General features: G+C 44.0%; 1 protein-coding gene across 1 annotated transcript in view; it reads left to right on the top strand.

Moving 5' to 3' along the window:
- Positions 1-318: 318 nt before the first annotated feature.
- Positions 319-20,299, top strand: part of Cog6 (component of oligomeric golgi complex 6) — a 37,047-nt gene continuing 17,066 nt past the window's right edge. The window contains exons 1-12 of the mRNA NM_001004262.1: positions 319-473; positions 1,945-2,088; positions 3,644-3,715; positions 4,569-4,627; positions 6,472-6,583; positions 7,718-7,800; positions 8,157-8,227; positions 9,990-10,083; positions 14,553-14,681; positions 14,757-14,848; positions 16,842-16,906; positions 19,845-19,936. Coding sequence (NP_001004262.1) covers positions 321-473; positions 1,945-2,088; positions 3,644-3,715; positions 4,569-4,627; positions 6,472-6,583; positions 7,718-7,800; positions 8,157-8,227; positions 9,990-10,083; positions 14,553-14,681; positions 14,757-14,848; positions 16,842-16,906; positions 19,845-19,936 — 1,166 coding nt within the window. The 5' untranslated portion in view covers positions 319-320. The remainder of the gene's footprint in view (positions 474-1,944; positions 2,089-3,643; positions 3,716-4,568; positions 4,628-6,471; positions 6,584-7,717; positions 7,801-8,156; positions 8,228-9,989; positions 10,084-14,552; positions 14,682-14,756; positions 14,849-16,841; positions 16,907-19,844; positions 19,937-20,299) is intronic.

Raw genomic sequence — 20,299 nt, 5'->3', positions numbered from 1 at the left:
CTGGCAAATACTATATCTTCGATATATGCTTTTCAGAAAGATGAATTAAGATAAAGGGAATTTCATTAGAATCAGTTCTGTTGACCATATGTATTTTACATATACTACATTATCACTTCAGCTTTTTAAAGATTCAGATTCCTGAAGTCTCTTTTACTACCTCCAATTTCTGTCCTTCTGAGCGTGTCCTCACCTCCCAGGATTTTAAAGTAAACCGGTGAATAAAGCCTGTCGGGTCGCGATGCGCGTGCGCGGCCAGGTGTGCGCGTGCGCGAGTGGGTGCACATGCGCAATGCTTCCGTTACGCCAGTCCGTCCGCGATGGCTGACACCAGCGGGGAGGTGGCGGCGGTCCCCGCCTCCGGGGCCGCCAATGGCCTCAGCAATGGGGCTGGCGCGACCCCAGCGCAGCCCAACAACCCGCTGTCGCGCAAGCTGCACAAGATCCTGGAAACGCGGCTTGAAAATGACAAGGTAACCGGAAGGGGCGGGGGCGGACCCCAAGTCTCTGGCAGGGACCTGCCCGGAGCAGGAACTGCTGTCCTAGGTGCAGGGAAATTCACTTGTATTAGCTCTTAGCTGTGCCCAGATCTTGTGTTCTTGCTGTATCCTTTACTTGAGCACCTTCCCACACGCCCTCCCATCAACTGTCTAGAGCAGTACTTTGCGACTCTTATCAGAGCTGGCTGTCTCCCCTGCAGCATGGAGTAGCCAGGTATACGGGCCTTGCCAACGTGGCACAAAAGAATACAGTAAAGTGGGAGCTGTAAAGACATAGGTAAATAGACATAGATATAGGTAAGTGAAAATAAGCTGTCAGCATTTCACTCCTATGTGTCAAAAACAACATTAACATGTTGAGTTATAAGTAAAGCCCAAGACTAGATAGGGTTGTGACATGCTACAGAAAGTATTTTGAATCGGTCAGCTTAGGATAACAAGCTCAGTGTTTGCATCAAGAAGAAACTACAAAGCACTTCACAAAGCCAACCTTTGGTCCACAAGACATAGCAAGAAGAAACATGACAAAAACATCATGATTTGAGAGGTTTGCTGTGGGTCTGATCATAAAACTTTCTGAATCCCAGTGAACCACGTTGCACTTGAGAACTGTACTGTAAACCCCGCTCCAAGGACTGGTCAACATAATAGACCCATTCCTCCAGAACTGCCAACTGCCAGGCACACAAGCAGCTCTTCACACAGTTTGAGTGAATTGAGCTGTAAAGCTTTCCCTCACCCATTGTATTTATCTGACCTCTTGCCAGTTGACTTTCACTTCTTCAAGCATCTTGATAACTTTGTATAGGGAGCAACACTTTCACAAACAACAGGATGCTCCCTAAGAATTCATGGAATCCAGAACTCATTGGCAAAAATGTGTCAATTGTATGGTTCCTATTTTAATAATTAAAGGTGTTTGAGCCAATGATTTAAAATTGACATCCTAAAATCATTTTCTTTTTCACCAACCTAATATAAATGTACATATTTTTATCTCACGATAGTTGTTGCTAAAACTTTCTCTACTTTGTCAGTTCACTTACAGTCTCTCAGAACATATACTGTGCCTTCTTAGAAATGGAGGAGGAATGGCAGAGGGAGGGGAGAGGGACTGGGAGAACAATAAGGGAGGGGTAACTGGTTGGGATGTAAAATAAAGTTAAATATAAAAAGGAATTACCATCTTTTAAAAATTAACAAATATATTAAAATTCAAAGCAATTCTGCTGTGCATTACCTTTACATATATAATTATATGTAAGTATACTGTTACCTGTGTCCTGGGAGTAAGTTTCCTGGTTAGTAATTAAGTCAGGTATTGCTTTCTGAGTTATTTAATGGAAATAAGGCAATTGAAAATAATTTCATTGAATTTGGCTGGATATCAGGAAACCACTGAAAAGTCAGTCCCAGTGATGTCTCTTTGTTGTCACTTGGGTAGGAGATGTTGGAAGCTCTCAAGGCCCTCTCAGCCTTTTTTGTTGAAAATAGTTTGCGGACTCGACGGAATCTACGCGGTGATATTGAACGTAGAAGCTTAGCCATCAATGAGGAATTTGTAAGCATTTTCAAAGATGTAAAGGAGGTATGTAACTTCTTTTAGTGTTTTTGGAGAGCTATATGTTTAGTGTTTTGATACGTTTTTAAAAAATTAAATTGCATGTTCTCTGATAATGTACAATGGTCAACTACAAACCAACTTAACTGTTTTTATTTGAATTATTGTCATTTCTAAATTCTTTACCTCTATTAAAAACTTACAGTCTTTACTTTTAGAAATTATCTTAAGAATTGTAATTTCTTAATAAAAAAACCATTTTTCTTAATGGTTTTCCAGAGGCTATATTTCCTCATTTAATGTACTACCTTAGAAGATCACTTCTTCATTGGAAAGTGATTAGTACTGAGTTACTTTTGTTATCTCCTAAAGTATATGATTTCCATGTCAGGGTGATTAGTTCAACACGAATAACAATTCAACACACTTGACTGGTTTATTCAACTATGGGATGAAGATAAACGTTATTTATTACACTGTGATTTCTTTATTGTGTAATATTTCCTGACTGTTACTATTACATTGTTAATACTGCTGTATACTGACATATTAATGCAGAAATCAGATGGAAGTGATATACATGGTTCTAGCAAGGGCTTGATTAAAAACAGTTCTAGAGTGTTTGCTAGGGTTTCCTTGGTGGAAGGCTAATAATCTCAGAGGTGCAAAGGAAAGCTTTGGTTTTCTGAATGACATAAAAATAATTACATGGATAAAATTACATTTGGAATTGCCTGTGAATAACTCACTTAATAAAAAGAGAAACGTGGATGAGGGAGTGAGCAGACAGAAGAAGCAAGAATGGCCTCGAGTTGATGCTTGCTGAAGTTGGACGGCGTCTGTGAGGTGTCACGGTATCAAAAGTCTAATAGGTAGCACCGTGTGCCTGTGATGCTCTGTAGCCCAGTGAGCACAGTTAGGTAAGTCAGTGAGTTAAAGTGAGAACTTTATAGATAGGGCTGTGCATGTTGCTCAGTTGGAAGACCACCCGCCTGTCATCACTCAAAAGTAACACCGTCCTGCTGTGTTGAATTGCTTTCCTTCATTTTGAAAATAAAAGTAATTTTTAAGAGAAATGATGAGGCACTGGGTGTTTCAGTTATGACTTTTAACTTTGTGTAGATGCCTTTGAAAAGCGCTGGCTCATCACAGCTGCTAATCTAACTCTTCCGATGGTTAGCCAAACTGGCTCAGAGTCAGTTTGCTTGGAGACCTCTTGCCTGTCCTGCATACGTCGTTGTGCGTTTACTCTTTTGTTCTACGATCTTTGCTATTTTAGAAATTAACAGATAAAACACACACGCACACATAATTTTATATATAAATATACATTTGAAGTACATATAAACTTGGAATAGTTAGGTCCAGCTAATATTATATTTACTAACTATATAGTTATTCTTAAGTTCTTAAGATATGTAAACAGATGTTTATCTGTTTGGGTTTTGTTTTCATATACCCCCTAAAAGAAATGGACCAGTATCTTAACACAATAAACAACAAAAGTTGTGGGATTTGGCCTAAAAAGAAAAGTTTTCCTTGTGCTCTGTACAGCAGTCGATGTCGTTTTTTCCCCTTTCAGGAACTCGAAAGCATCAATGAAGACGTACAAGCAATGAGCAGCTGCTGTCAGGACATGACAAGCCGCTTACAGGTACCTCACAGTGGCTGGAGTTAATGTAGCTCCTAGTGAAAGTGAGGTTTCAAACGTGTGAACATTTGACATGGTGTGTAACGGTTTGTAGGAAGTTCATATGTTACAGTTTTTAGAAGTGCACAGACACATGGATGTCCTTGCGTTTCACTCCCAGGTTTGGCCTTTATCCACGGAGCCGTTCAGCGGCTGCTGGTGCCTGTGTTGTGCTCTGTAGTCTGGGGTTTGGAGATTGTTGCTGGGTCACGAGTGCTTTGTTGGAATCTGCTTCAGATGCCTGGTTATCTTTGGATTGCTGGCTGCGGTTCACCAGATTCTTTCTTTCTTTCTTCTTTTGTTTTGCTAGTGGCTTAAAAGGGGGCAGGGGAGGATTTTCTTGGTATGAAACTTGGGCAGGAGAAACCAGGTCTGTCTCCAGTACCTGGTCTTCAGGTCCCCTGTTTTCTGGCTCTGAGACTTGATTCCCATCTCCTGGGCTGTTGAGATTTGTGTATACCAGTGACATAATTTACAGCCCGTTTAGTGGTTTTATAGTATGCAACTCGCCAAAGCACAGCAAGAACCATGTTCTTGCCTCAGCATTTGTGCCTCAGCATGCTCTCCCAGTGCTGCTGCTTCACTCCAGAGCATCCAGGTCCAGTTCTTTTCTGAGTTTCAGCACCGTGTGTGCTGAGAGAACTCTGAGGGGCACCTGTTAGAAAGGTAGTTCATGAGCCGCGAAACATCTGTGCCAATTACTCGGGCCCCTTTGAGCTCCTTGCGATGTGTCTGAACTTCAGGAAGTGGGGATATTAGCTTTATGAAATAAAATGACGTTGGAGTATACTGATGTTTGGTGTCTCTACCATTTTAGGCAGCAAAGGAACAGACTCAAGATTTAATAGTAAAGACCACTAAGCTTCAAGCGGAAAAGTAAGTTTTTCTTTAAAAGTAAGTCACCTCATTAATGCAGATTAGGTGGAAAGTCGTAAACAATACTAAGTCAAGGTGGAAATAATGTAGAATGTGGAAATCATGTAGAATGGGATTCGCGGCTCATGGAGGACACAAGTTCCTAAACTATTAGTAAGCAACTTTAGCAAGAAAACAGTCAGTAGGAGCGTCATGCCTGGCTCTTGGTTTGAGAGGTCATTTTGTTTTGGAATAGAGGCTGTCTGGTATTTGGAATCAGCTGTAGTGATAGGGCGTGTGATCAAGACTGCAGGAGCACCACAGGGAGAGCAGTTCTTTGTGCTCAAGATGAGTCTAACGACAGCTCCAAAAGAGGCTGTTAGTAAACTGGTTAGTTTCTGATGCTTCCGGGAATTTTATGAAGCTTTGTAATTGCTGTTAAACCTGTGTGATGATGGTTGACCTTTTATCTGAAAATTAAAATCCATTAGATGACTTTTGGATAGTCGGACATATATCTTTCAGCTCTGTGTAGTTAATTAGGAGTTACGTTATTGGTTCAAGTAAATACCTGGATTTTGTTTCCATTTTAGAATTTTGTGTTATTCATTACAGTGACATTTGCTTGGTGAATTTAAAGTCTTCCAACCTAAGGATATAAGTAACACAAGGCAGACATGTCCTGCCATTAGAATAACTGTAATGCTTATCTTTGTTAATTCTCAACAGAATGTTTTCAGTGTAGAATATTGCTACTCTATGTGTCAGGCAATGGCTCTATCACAGATACATCCCAGCCTCAAATTTGCAGTCCTCCTGTTTCCCTGCCTCCTAAGTGTTGTATCACAGGCAGATGTCACCATGCCTTGCCGTATACCCATTATGCGTACAGACCTCAGGTTCAGACCGACACCAGGAATGTTGAGTTGCTGCACAGGGAGCTCAGGCAGTGCCAGGATGTAGATGGAAACTCTTCCAGTCCCTCGGTTGCTGCAGACTGCCTTTCCTAATTGCCAGCTAGCCCATCTATGTTACATCTAGATTGAATAGTTTGCAATATGTTTTTATTGTCAAGTAGAAAAAGTGGTATATTAGAGATCTCTAGAGTAGCAGAATTTATAGAATGAATCTCTGTCTCTATAGAAAATGGATTTATTCAAATGCCTTAACAGGCTGGGGTCCAGCTAATCCAATAGTAGCTGTCTATGAATGGAAGGTCCAAGAATCCAGTAGTTGTTCAGTTGGCGAGGCTGAGTGTCTCAGCTGGTTGTCAGTATACCCTGGAATCCTGAATAGGTAGTCTCTAACGGTAGTGAAGGAATGGACTTGGTAGTGAAGGCCGGAGCTTCCTCTCCCATGTCCTTTCTATAGACTGCCAGCAGAAGGTGTCCAGATTAAAGGTGGATCTTCCTGCCTTAAGGGATCTGGATTAAGGGTTTATCTTCCTACCCCAGAGATTTGAATTGGAAGTGAGTCTTCCCACTTCAAATGATTTAATTAAGAAAAAAATCCCTCACAGGTGTAGTCATCCATTTGCGTTTTAGTTAATTCCAGATGCAGACAAGCTGACAGGCAAGAAATAGCCACCACAGGTGCCATCTGTGAACATGTCCTCCTTTGTATATGAACAATACCTTTTACAGCGTGCACATATGCAGGGCAGAGCAAGAGCATCTACCTATGAGTCCTGTGTGCCTGGGGCTAGGAATGATTTCACCGTGTGCCTGCAGTGATCCTGCAACATCTGAGATGGGATCAAGGCTTTCTTGTAGAGACTCACAGTTTGGCTTTGTTCTCTCTGTGTTGGGTATTTGCTTTGTAGTGGTACAAAAGCATAATATACTTCATTTTGCTTCCCGTTTTAGCCAAAGACTAGAAATTAGAGCACAAGTTGCAGATGCCTTTTTATCCAAGTTCCAGTTGACTTCTGATGAAATGACTCTCCTCCGAGGTACAAGAGGAGGCCCCGTTACTGAGGTATGGGCTTGTCTGCCAGGGCCACTTAGAGTGTAGCAGTTACAGATGAATTTTAAAAGCTGAATTTTCTCATCTAAGAAACAATAATGTGAAAATTTTCTAAATTTGAAATTAAGGCACGTATTTTAATTAATTTGGGGTTTATTTCAAACTTGTGCATATCTTTTTGAAGTCAGTACAACAGAACTTCATTACCCTCTTTTCCCCCTCTGGTCCTGTGTGAACTTGTTTACTTGTTAACTATTCCTTGTGCAAACTATATTTATATTTAAGAATGTTCTCTGAGTATCCAGTCTGGTGTGGTGTCACATACCCACCAGTAATTCCAGCAAGTGGGAGGCAAAGGCAGGCAGATCTCTGGGGTTCGAGGCCAGCCTGGTCTACATAGGATACACGTAATAACATGGAATACAAGGAGTTAGCCTGTTATGGCACCTCCTTCAGTATAAACGATGCAGATACATGTTTTTCTTGTTTCTGTTTTCATTGGGATAATGATATATAGCTTCTTTTTTCTTTCATAACTTTATCTTGCTTAAGTTGGAATTTGCTTGATTTTTTCTCCTTTTTATGGTTTGCCACACTTTGCAGATTGAATCACAGACCTATAAAGCCTCTCAAACTCTATTTTCTTCTTCTTTTCCCTTAAACTCATGCAGTTTGTCCAGAAAGGACTCTTTGTGTCTCCTAACCCCTGAGCCTCCAGTACATTCTTGCTGACGAGAGTCCTGTCTGTTTAATGAGCATCTTCCGTTCTCTCCTCATGGTGAGGGAGCAGGAGTGCCTATGGAATGCATATGGATGCATACGGAATGCATATGCAGCAGAGGCATGAGGCAGGCCAGGATTGCAGGCCTCTCACTTGGCCGTGTGCTGGCTGGGGACAGGGACTTAGTCTTTGCACATTTCTTATCACTAACATAGTGTTTGTCACGTAGTAGGCACTAGGTTAGTGTCAGGCTTAAAATGTGAAGAAATACTATTTTGCCTTCCATTAGTGCAGTCGAAATCTGCAAGACTTCATTAGAGCACAGTAGAATTTTGTTTTACCTTTGCAGTAATCTTTTAATTCAGAGTAGTGTACGTTTTCCTGAAAACACAGGTGTTTTTTTAATGACGTCTTCAATTTTAAAGGACTTTTTCAAGGCTTTGGGAAGAGTGAAACAAATTCATAATGACGTCAAAGTTCTTTTGAGAACCAACCAGCAGACGGCAGGGTGAGTAGCTGCTTGGTGAACCAATTGCAGTGCTGCTTGTACTGGTACACTTAGAGTCTCTCCAGCTTCTGACACGATAGTCTTTGAAGTAGCAATGAATCTTCATTAGCCTTTGGGAAAGGTGGGAGCATATAGCCTCATATGTTCGACTGTAAAAAAAAAAAGCAGTGGGATTAGCTAATGGAATTAGGAATTGACGTTTACTTAACTGTAAACAAATTACTGAAAAATTCCATAAAATGATAAAAAGTTAATAAGGGCCAAATTGTTATATAATTAAACCTGAATAACTAAAATTTTAGGTACAACTGTTGACTATAGTTTGTATTGTAATAATTCTTTAATTTTCACTTAAGTTTGGAGATTATGGAACAGATGGCCTTGCTTCAAGAAACTGCTTATGAAAGACTTTACCGGTGGGCTCAAAGTAAGTAATTTTCTCATGCATATTCGTACTGAATTCTTTAAATCCCATGCGGCCTTTATTTGCTTTCCTTCAATGTGTATGTGTGTATGTATGTGTGTGGAGACTATGCGTGTGAGTGTGTGTGTGAGTGTGAGTGCCCACAGACGCCAGATGGGGTGTGGGCTCCCCAGGAGCTTGAGCACAGGTGGTTTGAGCCTCCCAACATGGGTGCTGGAAACAGAGCCGGAATCCTCTGCAAGAGCAGTGTGTACTCTTAGCTGCTGAGCCATCCCATCCCCCAGTCTCTAACTGAGAATTTTTACAAAGCGGAGCAAACTTTCCCTGTTCACATACCGTGTTTATGTGTTTATCGGGAGCGTTGCTCGGGAGGGGGTAAGTGAAGATGGTGTCTCTGCTCTAAAGGAAAACAGCAAAGATGATGGACGCTTCTGTCCTGGATAAATAAATGAGGGCAGCGTGAGGCTGGGCAGCTCCTGCTGTTTGTGCGTCTGCAGTGTTAGGAATTGTGAACTGTGGTAAATCACCACAGCCTGACAGCAGTGGTGAGTGTGTCATGTCTGCAGTCTCGTCAGCAGTCAGGCGTGGCTCTCACATGCTGACATTACAGTGTTGGAAAAGCCCTTCCTTAGTCTGTGTTGGACGGGTTGGCTGCTTGCATTTGCAAGAATGAAGGCTTGAGTTTCCCTTGCTGGCTGTTACCGGGGTTCTCGCTCCTTGTTTAGTCATGTGACCCATCTTTTCCTTGTCTCTGCCATCTTCACAGGCCACATGGCTGGCCACTTCACTTCTGTCTTTCATTTCCCCATTTCCTATCTCTTGACTTGTTAGTGGCATCCTCTTCTTTTTAGGGCTGGTGATTACCTTGGACTTACTTAGGTGGGTTGAGGAAATGCTCCAACATCAAGGTCTTTCACTCTCAGGCCACCGGCCACGTTCCTTTTCCATATAAGGCAGTAGTAACACTCCCAGGTTCCAGAAACTTGCGTAGGGGTTCCTCACAGCTTACTCTGCCTTGACCCAAGAGCTCCATAGGTGTTTCCAGTGTTGATTCAGGTCTTGGTGGTCCTGTAGACTAGTGTTTGCAAAATAACACGTTAAATCTGGGAAGACAGTTAAATTGAGAGGAGTGTGAGTGGGTTAGTAGTAAGCATGACTGGCTGGTGCAAGCGCTGAGTTAATCCAGCTAGCTGGCTGCTAGTGTGTTCTGGATGCCTAGTGTTTTGTTGGTTTAAGGTCGAGTTTCCTTGTTTTTCTACCTCTCCTCCTGTTTATACAGTCTGCTCCCATGTGGACTGTTCTTTCTCTGTATCCAGGTCTTACTTAGTCTTCCAGACAGCAAGAGGTTCCATGTGCCCCTGCAGTGGCCCACACCCACTGTGCCACAGTAACTGGCTGTTACTGAAAGGCGGCCACTGGGAAATGTAGCATGCTGCTGTTTGTGATACAGCTTTGCACATGTTTGTCCTATCCTCATGGCTGGACTATGCGTCCTCAGAGGTGGGACATTGCCTCAGCTCTCTTTGTTCACTCTCCCTTCACTTTTAAGCTAGTGCTGGCAGCTGTGCACCTTGGTCCCCAGGGGTGGTAGAGCCGTGTTTAGGTGCCTCAGTCGGTGCCTCAGTCCGTAAGTCCTCAGTTCCTTGACGTGGCGTCTGCAAGCCCTTCACAGGAGAAACCTCGGCCTAAGGCGAGATGGTGTTGGGCGGAGGAGCGGTGGGCAGTGTGCGCAGCTGCAGGAGTTACAGCGCTGACTGTTTTCCAGGCGAGTGCAGAGCACTGACTCAGGAGTCCTGTGATGTGTCTGCGGTGTTAACTCAGGCCATGGAAGCCCTGCAGGACAGGCCTGTCTTGTACAAGTAAGACATCTGCTTTGCCTTCCCTTGTCCCTGGACTGTAATAGTGTGAAGCATGTCCAACTGTGATGCTCAGTGACCCTTCACCTCGTGCCTGTCATTGGAGCACTGCGTGTAATAAAGGAGGCTGGGGTGTCCCCGCAGGACGATTCCTCTTGGTCATGTGGCAGCTGGGTGACTTAGTCAGTTTCCATCTCATCAGCTCCTTTGGGATAGTACATCACTAAAATCCCAGAGCAACAGTGCCCTGGAAGAAGGCGGCCATATAGAGGTGTATACTAGTCACTCTGAGAAGAAAAAGGAATGCTCACAGTCGGGCATGTATTTAAAGGTTCGGGTCTTTGATCTTGTAAGTGTGCCAGCCAAGATCTTCAGACTAATGCTTTGGGTGGGGACACTGCATTTAAGTTGTTAGTTTTTAAATTCTGTATTTTACTCACAAAAGTCAGTATATTTTTAAAGCTCTGGAACAGAATAAAAGCCAGGTGTAAGGACAGCACGTGTTTATGTCTGGGTGCCCTCCAGGGCTTTATCCAGAGCCACCCTCGGAGGGGCCCTTTCATCGATGTTTACAGGATTACATCACAGAACTCGAATGCTGTGCCAGGCCAGCTGTGTGAAGCAACAATGTCAGGCTTACAACTCCTTTTCACAGGATAGGCCCTGTTCTGAGTGCTAGGGATAAATGTCAGTCAGACGCTTCCCTCGGCCTCCTTTAACTTGGGAACATCATGTAAACAAGCCTGTTTTAAAGGAGGGGTCCTTGATAGTCTGAATACCATGTTCCAGGTGCTGTGTGGCCCAAGTGTCCTGTGATAGGTGAGGAGGACGACCATCAGGGTGTACTTCCTAAGGGAAACAGTACAGTGAGCCCCAGGTTGAAGAGGTGTGTTCTGGGAGGGGGCACAATATTCCACTTGGAGGGAATCATGGGCGTGCAGATGTGAACTGGTGGGAAGGTGTGAACTGGCTGTGCACGTTGGTGCCAGGCCGGTGCTGACCACTCAGCAGCTTTGCAGTCCCTTACAGGTGACAGACAGCAGTGATTACCACAGTGTGTCGTTCTTGGACACTTGTGTGGCTTTCAAACAGGTGCTGCATCAGCGGCAGGTTTGTCCTTATTCAGAGGTCAGTGCTTCCATACCAGCACACGGTGTGGTTGGTGACATCTATACCAGCACACAGTGTGGTTGGTGACATCTATACCAGCACACGGTGTGGTTGGTGACATCTATACCAGCACACGGTGTGGTTGGTGACATCTATACCAGCACACGGTGTGGTTGGTGACATCTGTACCAGCACATGGTGTGTGCTGGTGACATCCATCGCCTCCTGCAGTTCCTGATAGACCTTGTTTCAGGGGATGGGTTTGTAGAGGTGAGGAATTGTTTCACAATTGGCTACAAATTTGCTAAACTTTTATTTTGATTAAAATGACATCCATCCATTTTCGTTGCAAAGGAAAAGGTTTCGGACTTCTTTGTAGCTCTGTGCTACATATGTACCGAATACATTCTTCTGTTGACGGGCGCCAAGAGGGAGTTATGTCTTAGGTCAATGTTGGGTGTCTTACCACTGCACTTTGTTATTATGAATTATTATTATTTTATTATTATCACTACTACTACTACAGTTGTTGTTTTTGTGAGATGTGATCCCTCACTTAATCTAGAGCTCACATTCAGTAAGAGCAGCTGGCTAGTGAGCTGCAGGAATTCCGTTTCTGCGTCCTCAGTGCTATGATTTAGTTAACTGTCATGTATAGCTTTTACATGAGAGCTGGAGACCTGAACCTAGATCCTCATGGTTGTGTGGAGGTCCTCTTCGGATGAGCCATCTCCCCAGCCATTCTCCCCAGAGTGGATTCTTGAAGAGTCAGATATCCTGAAGGAGTCCTTAACCGTCTGTGCACTTTTGTTCCTCGTTGCAATGAGAATGGTAGTGGAGCCTGGTTTCCAAGGCAGTGGAGGGCTGGTTTCTGCAGCCCTAACTCATGCTGAGCAGTGTGGAGGCAGGCAGAACTGCAGCCTACGCAGGGATTTGGGAGCAGGGGTAGTAGAGGAAGAGGAAGGAAGCATAGATTACTCTGCAAAGCACAGACCACAAGGGTAGTGATAGAACCTGGAAGGCTGTAAGAAACGTTTGGAGGTTGAGTGAGAAAGTAGGTTTCAGGCACCATTCATTAGGCTAAGGTGAGTGCTAAGAGGGAAAATGGCCTTTTCTTAAGTAATCACCGCTCAGTGCCAGGTCCAGCTGTTCAACTTCATGTAAGCAAAGTGTCCTGTTAACAGCAGGTGGCAGTGTAGGAACTCCATCTAAGCAGCGTGTAGCCCTCTCAAGTGAGAATCTCGCCCAAGAAAATGTCAACTGAAGTCCTTGAGAAAGTTGCCTAATTTGTGTTTCTTAGTAGTTGTAACTGCAAGGCTAATGTGCTGTATTAATAAACCACTGTACCAATCAGTACTTCATTGTCAACTCACACAACCTGGGGCCACCAGGAAAGAGAGCCCCAAAGAATTTTCACATCATGCTGGCTGTGGCTCTGCCAGAGTGAGGTGGCACTGTCCTGACTGTGAATTGAGGTGGAAGGCCCCCTGGACGTGGTGGCAGCACATGGATGGGTGTGAGCTGGGGAAGAGGGAAGAAAGGAGGCTGAGCTAAAGCAGCGGATGAGGCAGCAAGTGTGCAGTAGATGCGTCTTCCCGCTCAGCTGTGGTGCGGCTGCTTCCAGTTCCTGTCTGGACTTCCACTGGCGCTAAAATCAAGTCCTTTCTCAACAGAGTTGCTGTGGGTCAAGGTGTTTTTATCACAGCAACAGAATCGACCAGAGCAGCTATGCACACATACTGCTTTTAAAGCTGAGTATGAGTGGACATTTTTAAAAACAAATTGCTAATCCTTTCTCCCTTAACAAACTGAAGTGTATAAGTTACCTCAGGATGTAGAACTTGTACAAAACCGATGCTTTGTTTTTGTTTTATGAATTTGTGTTGCATTCTAAAATGGAGATTCTACATTGTTCTTTTCTTTTGATTTGCTTTTTGGGCAGAAGTTTAGACTATATATTTTGAACATTCAGTCTTATAAAAGCTGCATTTTGAAATTTTAGCCTTTGTTGGGAAAGTGCCATTTAGTTTTCTTTTGTCTCTGAGAAAGATGTTCCATGTCCAAAGATGGCTGAAGGTTCTTTCTGCCCCGTGCTGTCTTTTCCTAAATTATGTTTATTCTGCAGTAGGATTGACCCTAGTGTTCGGTGAGACTTTAGCTTTTGTACAGGTTAAACCCCAGCATTCTCCAGGCCTGATACACACGTCCCTTCTGCACTGAGTGGCTTCAGTGTGTGGTGGAAGTGAAGTGTTGGCTCTGCTCTGCCTAAAATAGAGAAAGCAAATGTGAGGCATTGCGCAGCACAGCAAAGCCTTCTCTGACCCCTGCACTTCCCCTCCCCTTGCTATGATGTATCTGCAGAGATCTCAACACCAGAGTGAACCTCAGGAGAGGTCCGTGATCCCAGCCCCCACTGTCTGTCACTTCGCTCGCCTCCCTCTCAGTTGGTAACAGTGTGAATAGTCAGAGCATCCGGCAGTGCTTTTGTTATAGCTACAACATAATTCAGAAAGCAGTGTCACCCAAGAAAGTAACTCTTCTGGACGTCTTGAGGAAACTTTGATAAATTTGTTTATTAGTTATTGAATTCATTCTTAATGTTTAGGCTAGTAGAATACTATTTAGGGATTTAGAAATCTGTGGTATGGAATCTACTGACTTTATATTATTAAAATTTTTAAAAATGTTTGCTGTGTATGGAATAGTAAAAAGGGCATAAAGAATGCCAGGTATTTTAGGATACAAGAACAGATTCCGTCCTTCCCCACACACGCATCCCAGATCACTGCACTCTGAGTCAGAGCTTCATTCTCTGTCAGTTCCTCCATCACAGGAAAGTTCCCCCGTCTTCATCAACAGTGAGTACCTTCTAACTAAAAGATACTTGCTGTGCATACATAGCCAGTTAATAAATGTATCGAACAACTAATATGTCCCATTCGAGTCAAAATAAGCTTTTAAAAATCAGCATTTTTGGTTCCGTTTTGGGTGCTAAGTGATAGTAACAGAAGGAGAAATTTTTAATATGGAAAAAAAGGGTCTTGGTATTTGGGCTGCAGAATTCTAACTAGCTCCTGAGAACTAGGTGTGTAGCTTTCTGTAATCTCTGGAGCCAGCTGTTCCTATTTCCGCCACCGCCACCATTGCCATTGTAGTTCTTGGTCCAAAGCATTCCTTCTTTGAAGGAGAAAAGTTTGTACCTTTAGATTGAATTTTTAGCGTGTTAGAATGACTCATAACTTTTAGTTGAACATTGCAGTTCTTGAAGGGTGTGCCTAATGGTTTCCTGTCTTGCTGATCTTAGGTACCGACTGACGTGTGTGTCTGTTATAGGTACTTCTCACATCATGTGTTTCTTCTAGGTATACCTTAGATGAATTTGGAACGGCCAGGCGAAGCACTGTGGTTCGTGGGTTTATTGATGCTCTTACAAGAGGAGGGCCAGGAGGTACACCTAGACCCATTGAAATGCACTCCCATGACCCGCTGAGGTATAGTGATTGACATTAGTAGAGGATCAGACCGTTTTCCCTGGAACATCTTTACTAACAGGTGGCTTTCCTTAGGTATGTGGGAGACATGCTGGCCTGGCTCCATCAAGCTACTGCCTCTGAGAAGGAACATCTGGAAGCTCTCTTAAAGCATGTAACTGCACAGGGTGAGTTATTGCTAACTCTTAATAGAGAAAATGCACATGGCTTCTGTGCTTCTGTTGCTGTCTTCACAGAGATAAACACTTGACACTTAGATGCCACATGAGCTATCCTTAGAAACCCTCCACCCCCACCCCATTTTGCTTAATAGATTTCTGTGCTTTTGTCTATTGCTTGGCCATTTAAATTTAGGGTCTGCCTGTCTTCCCGTGCCCTGCTGCCTTCTGGTAAGGTGTGGTTGGAGAGCCAGGCGTACGTCTGCTCAGACCTTCAGCCTCAGCCTCAGAGACCAGGATGTAGTGAGTGGCTGAGTGTTGCTGATGTCACTAAGCTGTAATTGTTCATTTGTATTACCCACAGTCTTCTTTCTCTAGGGACTCTTCTAAATGCTTAAAACTTTTGGATTTTAAGTGTGAACAATAACTATATCCCAGAATTGCTGATGTCTATAAAATTTCTACCAATCTAAGACGTATGCTGCATTTTTCAGTTGTAACTTTAAAGAGGTATCAGCTACTATTGTGGTTGCCATGATAAAATTCCTGATGAAAGCAACACAAGGAGGAAAGAATTCTATCGTGGCAGAGAAGGCGTGGGAGCAGGAGTGGGAGGTGGTTGGTCATAGTGGTCCACAGTCAGCAGCAGAGAGATGAGCCAGAGCTCCATCATAGTGGTCCACAGTCGGAGCAGAGAGAGAGGATGCTGGTGTTGCACCATCATGCTCATCCACAGTCAGAAGCACAGAGAGAAGCTGGTATGCCTTGGGCACCCTTGTTCCTTTCTGCCCTTGAATCAGTTTGGGCCCTGTCCACACTTAGACTGAGTCTTCTGCCCCACCTAAACCACACTGGAAATGCCCTCACAGATATCCCAATATTTGTGTCTTAAGCAATTCTAAAATCCAGTCGAGTAGATGAGAACAACATTATGAGAGACTTATTTTACACCCTGGGGGTTTAGTATGTAAGTTGAGGGTATTCTGATTTTGATAGAAAGTAAAGAGAAATACTATTCCTGGTATTATCTGACTGGGTGGCATAGTGTGTCCATACATTACTGTGGTCACAGACTCAGCTCTTCAGTACTGAGAGTCAGTGCAGCATATGTCTTAGATGGGGACAAAGCTTGCAGTTTTTGTTTGTGTGAGACATGGTCTTCCATGGTCTCACTATAGTCCAGATTGGCCTCAAACTGTCACTCCTGCCTTCTCCCTCTAAGTTCTGGGTTATAGGCATGAGCCATTGTGCCAGCCAAAGTCTGTACTTTTTCTCTTTTGTCACTAGCCCAATTGCCCAGGTTTAAAGAATGTATTCCCAGACTGAGCACAGTGGCACATGCCTTTAATCCCAGTACTCAGGAAGCAGACGCGGGTGGATTTCTGTGAGTTTGAGGTTAGCCTGATCTGCACATAGTGAGCTCTAGGCCAGCCAGGCTACGTAGTTAGGCCATGCCCCCTCCCCAAAGGGAAAAAGAAAGAAAGAAGGGATGTGTTTCCTCTAGGTGTCTTTCGAGAAGTTTATATGAGAAACTGCGGTTGGAAGCTTGAAGATAAGTTAAAGTTCGGTGAAATTCTGAGCCTCACTCTAAAATGAGAGTGGTTGCCTGTCTGCCCTGCTTGGTAATAATTAGTATGAGCAAGCTTGGCTTTTCCTTGGCTTGCACGGCCAGCTCTCAGCCTTTCGCTCTCAGTGCCACACCACTCGAGTGAAGTGTTTGCAGCGCCATCTGCTGCACCTTCCTGGACCTCCAGCTCACAGCTCACACTCGGGCCTCATAAAAAGTGTTGGCCATCATTCTCATAAGTTGTCAGCACTTGTAGACTCATGCTGGTTACCAACACCATGACAACTCATAATGTCCCAGAGACACCCAGCCTAGCAAAGTGTTGCTGTTTGTGCAGTTTGTGACATCACTCATAGGTGTTTCTGTTGAGTTGTTCTTAAAACTTATGATCAGGTATAACTTGGGAAAACATAATTATGATGTACTTAATTGTAGGTGTTAAAGAAAATATTCAAGAAGTTGTTGGGCATATCACCGAGGGTGTGTGTCGGCCTCTAAAGGTAAGGGTTCTGTCTTCATTGTGTTTTCAGGTCTCTGACCAAAGTATTGGCTCATTCTTAGGAGCTCAGAGAAATCAATGGGTGATGTTGTTTTAATACTAATATATAATGATTCATCCAAATATGAACATATTTGGAGTCAGGAGGTTCTGTCCTCATTTCAGCCTTGTCCCAGTGCATAACTCTCCTGTGCTAAATATCCTCACATGGCCCTGTTCTCAAGGGCTCCTTGTGACAGCAGTGAGGGTCAAGTGAGGCAGACGTAGTACATGGCTCCCAGTTTGCACCCGCCACAGTCTTCTTCCCATTTACATCACCCTCTTTGAGGAAAGTCTGACAGGGACTCAGATGGGAAACTGGAGGCAGGAGCTGAGGCAGAGGCCATGGAGGAGTGCTGCTTACTGGCTTGCTTAGTTGGCTTGGTTATACATTCCCAGACTACCTGTCCATTGATGTCAGCCACAGAGCGCTGGGACTTCCCACATCAACCACAAAAATGTATCAGAGGTTTGTCCACAAGCCAATCTGGTGGGGAGAGTTTCTCATTACACTTTCTAAAATTAGCCTAGCTTCTGTAAAAACTAGCTAGCACTGTTTATTCTGAGGATATTGTGTTTTCTTTTGTTTTGTTTTGTTTTTAGAAATTTGTGGTTTAAGTTTATTCCATTGTATGTAAGATGCTGTCTTGTCAGCATCACTTATAAAGCAAACTCAAAAACAGTCACCAGAATTTGAGTCTGCCCTCAAGTCCAGGGGTTACAGCCCTTCCTTTTCATAAGTGTTCCATTTCTTCTAATATAATCCTTAATGTGCCCTGTGTTCCTGACTTCCATAAATCATGCATTCTGTGAAAACAGACGAGCACACAGAGAAAAGAGGCATGGGAGATGGAGCCTCGAGGCACAGGGGTGGGGATGGGCAGGTACACTGCCTAGACAGATGCCAGCACTCAGCTCCCGGTAGGTTAGAACCCGGAGGCTTGTCAGTATCCCTTCCTCCCCACCACCTCCTCCCTCCCCCCTCCCTCCCCACCACCTCCTCTCCACTATCTCCTCCTTCCCCCTTCCTCCCCACCACCTCCTCCCTCCCCCCCCTTCCTCCCCATCACCTCCTCCCTCCCCCTTCCTCCTTCCCTCCATCTCCCCTCCTTTTTCTCTTTCTTCTACCCCCCTCTCTCCCTCTTCCCCTCCTTCACTTCATCTCTCTCCCTCTCCCCCACCCTTGCTCTGGCACCAAGAGATCAGCACCCCCCCCCATCCTGTGTCCTGGCTTTGCTGCTGTTAGAACCTGCCTCTCATGTGCCCTTGAAGCGTCTGCCTGAGCCTCCCTTTTCCCTTTCTAAGCACCATGGTTCACTGAGTACTGGGTGTCAGAGCTGTACCAGGAGCTTCCTATGTGTTCTCTGCCCAGGTCTTGTTCTCTACCACCAGCTCCACTTCAGCCTCAGCCGTGCTCTGTTGTCCCAGTCTTAGTCTCCTACTTTATTTCTTCTTGTAACCATTTTCTAAGACTTGGTTTTGCTGAATGGCTGGTGTCTCCTGTGGCCTCTGTCAGAAAGGGTGTTTCCTTGTGTGTTGTTTGTCACTCTACTGTTGCAGCTGTCTCTGCTGGGACTCAGGTGTTGCTTTCCCTTGAGCTCCAGGCTGTAAGCTGTGGGCTTTTGTCAGTTCTCTATCTTCCCGCTTCCCTCTGTCCCTTTCCTCCTTGCTCTACCCTTCCACTGTTCCCACATTCTTTCTAAAGAGAGTAGGAATAAGAATTTTCTTGTTGTCTCTAAGTTCCCTAAGACTGATGCAGGATAACTGAGCTGGTGTTAAACATTCATCTGCCCAGGAAAACCTGTCTGCAGCTGGAGTCCTTATGGTGTAATTGTGTTAAGTTTTTTAAAATACCGTTTTGAATAATGCATATAATTATAATCCTGGGGTCTTGCTGACCAGCAGTCTACTCAGCAGGTGAGGGCCAGGTTCAGTGAGAGGCCTTGATACAAAAGACAAAGTTGAGAGTGTAAAAGGAAGCCTCCCTGTGTAGATTGCTGGCCCCTACACAGGCCTGCAAGGGTATTCACACCCACATGGATGTGTGTGCACACACATACCAAGAAATGTGTTCATTTAGAAATTGATTTTTAAGGGTAGGTGTGATTCCTTATCTTGTTGCCTCATGCCAAAGAGGACTCACTTTCATAAACATGCAAATGTGAAAATAAATTAGTGTCCATAACTAAAGAGTTCTTTGTAAAGCGGGACACGTATAGTATCTATATCCTGAGACAAAAGAAGAGAGAAAACTCAACTGTGAAAGAGCGCATTGAACATCTGTGGTGTGCACTGCTGCAGAGACTGGAGGATACAAGAAACCCTGTGTCTGCTTTTAGAGAGCAGGAGATAATCGTGTGAGAGCATGTACGAGCAGACAGAGTAGATAGTGTCGGCATCATGGGTAACGGACTGAGGGAGGGAGCAGTGCGTGGCAGGAGTTAGAAGACTCCTGGAAGAGCAGGTTCATCTTCAACCAGATCCGGCTTTGCCCTGGCAGCTCCATAGCTGGACAGATGTGTGGTGCTGTGATTCTCCTAGTCTCTGCTGACAGACACAGCCAGTGTGACACAGACAGAACTCTGTGTCTGTCTGTCTTGCTCTCTGTAGCTGCTTTTGCAGTTTAGTCCTGACCAACTCTGCATACGCAGTGGTGGTCTTGCTGTGGTTTTGATCTTACCTGCATAGCTGAATAATCGGGTACCGAGTCACCTTCAGCAGTTTGTGTGAAACCACTTACCTTTTGACTTAATATGCAGAAGTCTTTCAGAAAGCGTTTTGTGATTGCTACAGCAGTGAAATTGTTTCTTGAGTGTTTTTATACTGTGTATCTCATCATTAATGAAGAAAAGGTATACTTTTAAGAAATGTTCACGGTTTTCTTTTTCATGTTTTCTTAGGTTCGAATTGAACAAGTAATACTTGCTGAACCTGGGGCAGTGTTATTATATAAAATTTCTAACCTCCTCAAGTTTTACCACCATACCATCAGGTAACAATAAGCAGTGAATGAGCGCCTGTCCTCTGAGGTGTTTATCTATAGTCAGGACACAGTCTTGTGCCTACTATGTGTGTCAATGACTGTATGTGCGCATACACACACACACACACACACACACACACACACACAATGTACATAACAAAATAGACCTACAAAGTAAGCCTTTCTGTATCAATAAGTGAGATCCATGACAGCTTGAGCCCCCTACACAGTGAGTGAGCTGTGTCATTTGGGCACCGATGTCCTCAGTTTGTCATTAGTGTTTAGTTTTGTGATAGAATAGACATACCTTTATCTTCTCTCCAGAAAAGTAAGTCTATAGGATTTGAATGCAAATTAAAATGATTAATATTG

Source organism: Rattus norvegicus, chromosome 2 (genome assembly GCF_036323735.1).
Source record: "Rattus norvegicus strain BN/NHsdMcwi chromosome 2, GRCr8, whole genome shotgun sequence".
Lineage (NCBI taxonomy): Eukaryota > Metazoa > Chordata > Mammalia > Rodentia > Muridae > Rattus > Rattus norvegicus.
This window is presented reverse-complemented; position numbering and strand designations above follow the sequence as displayed.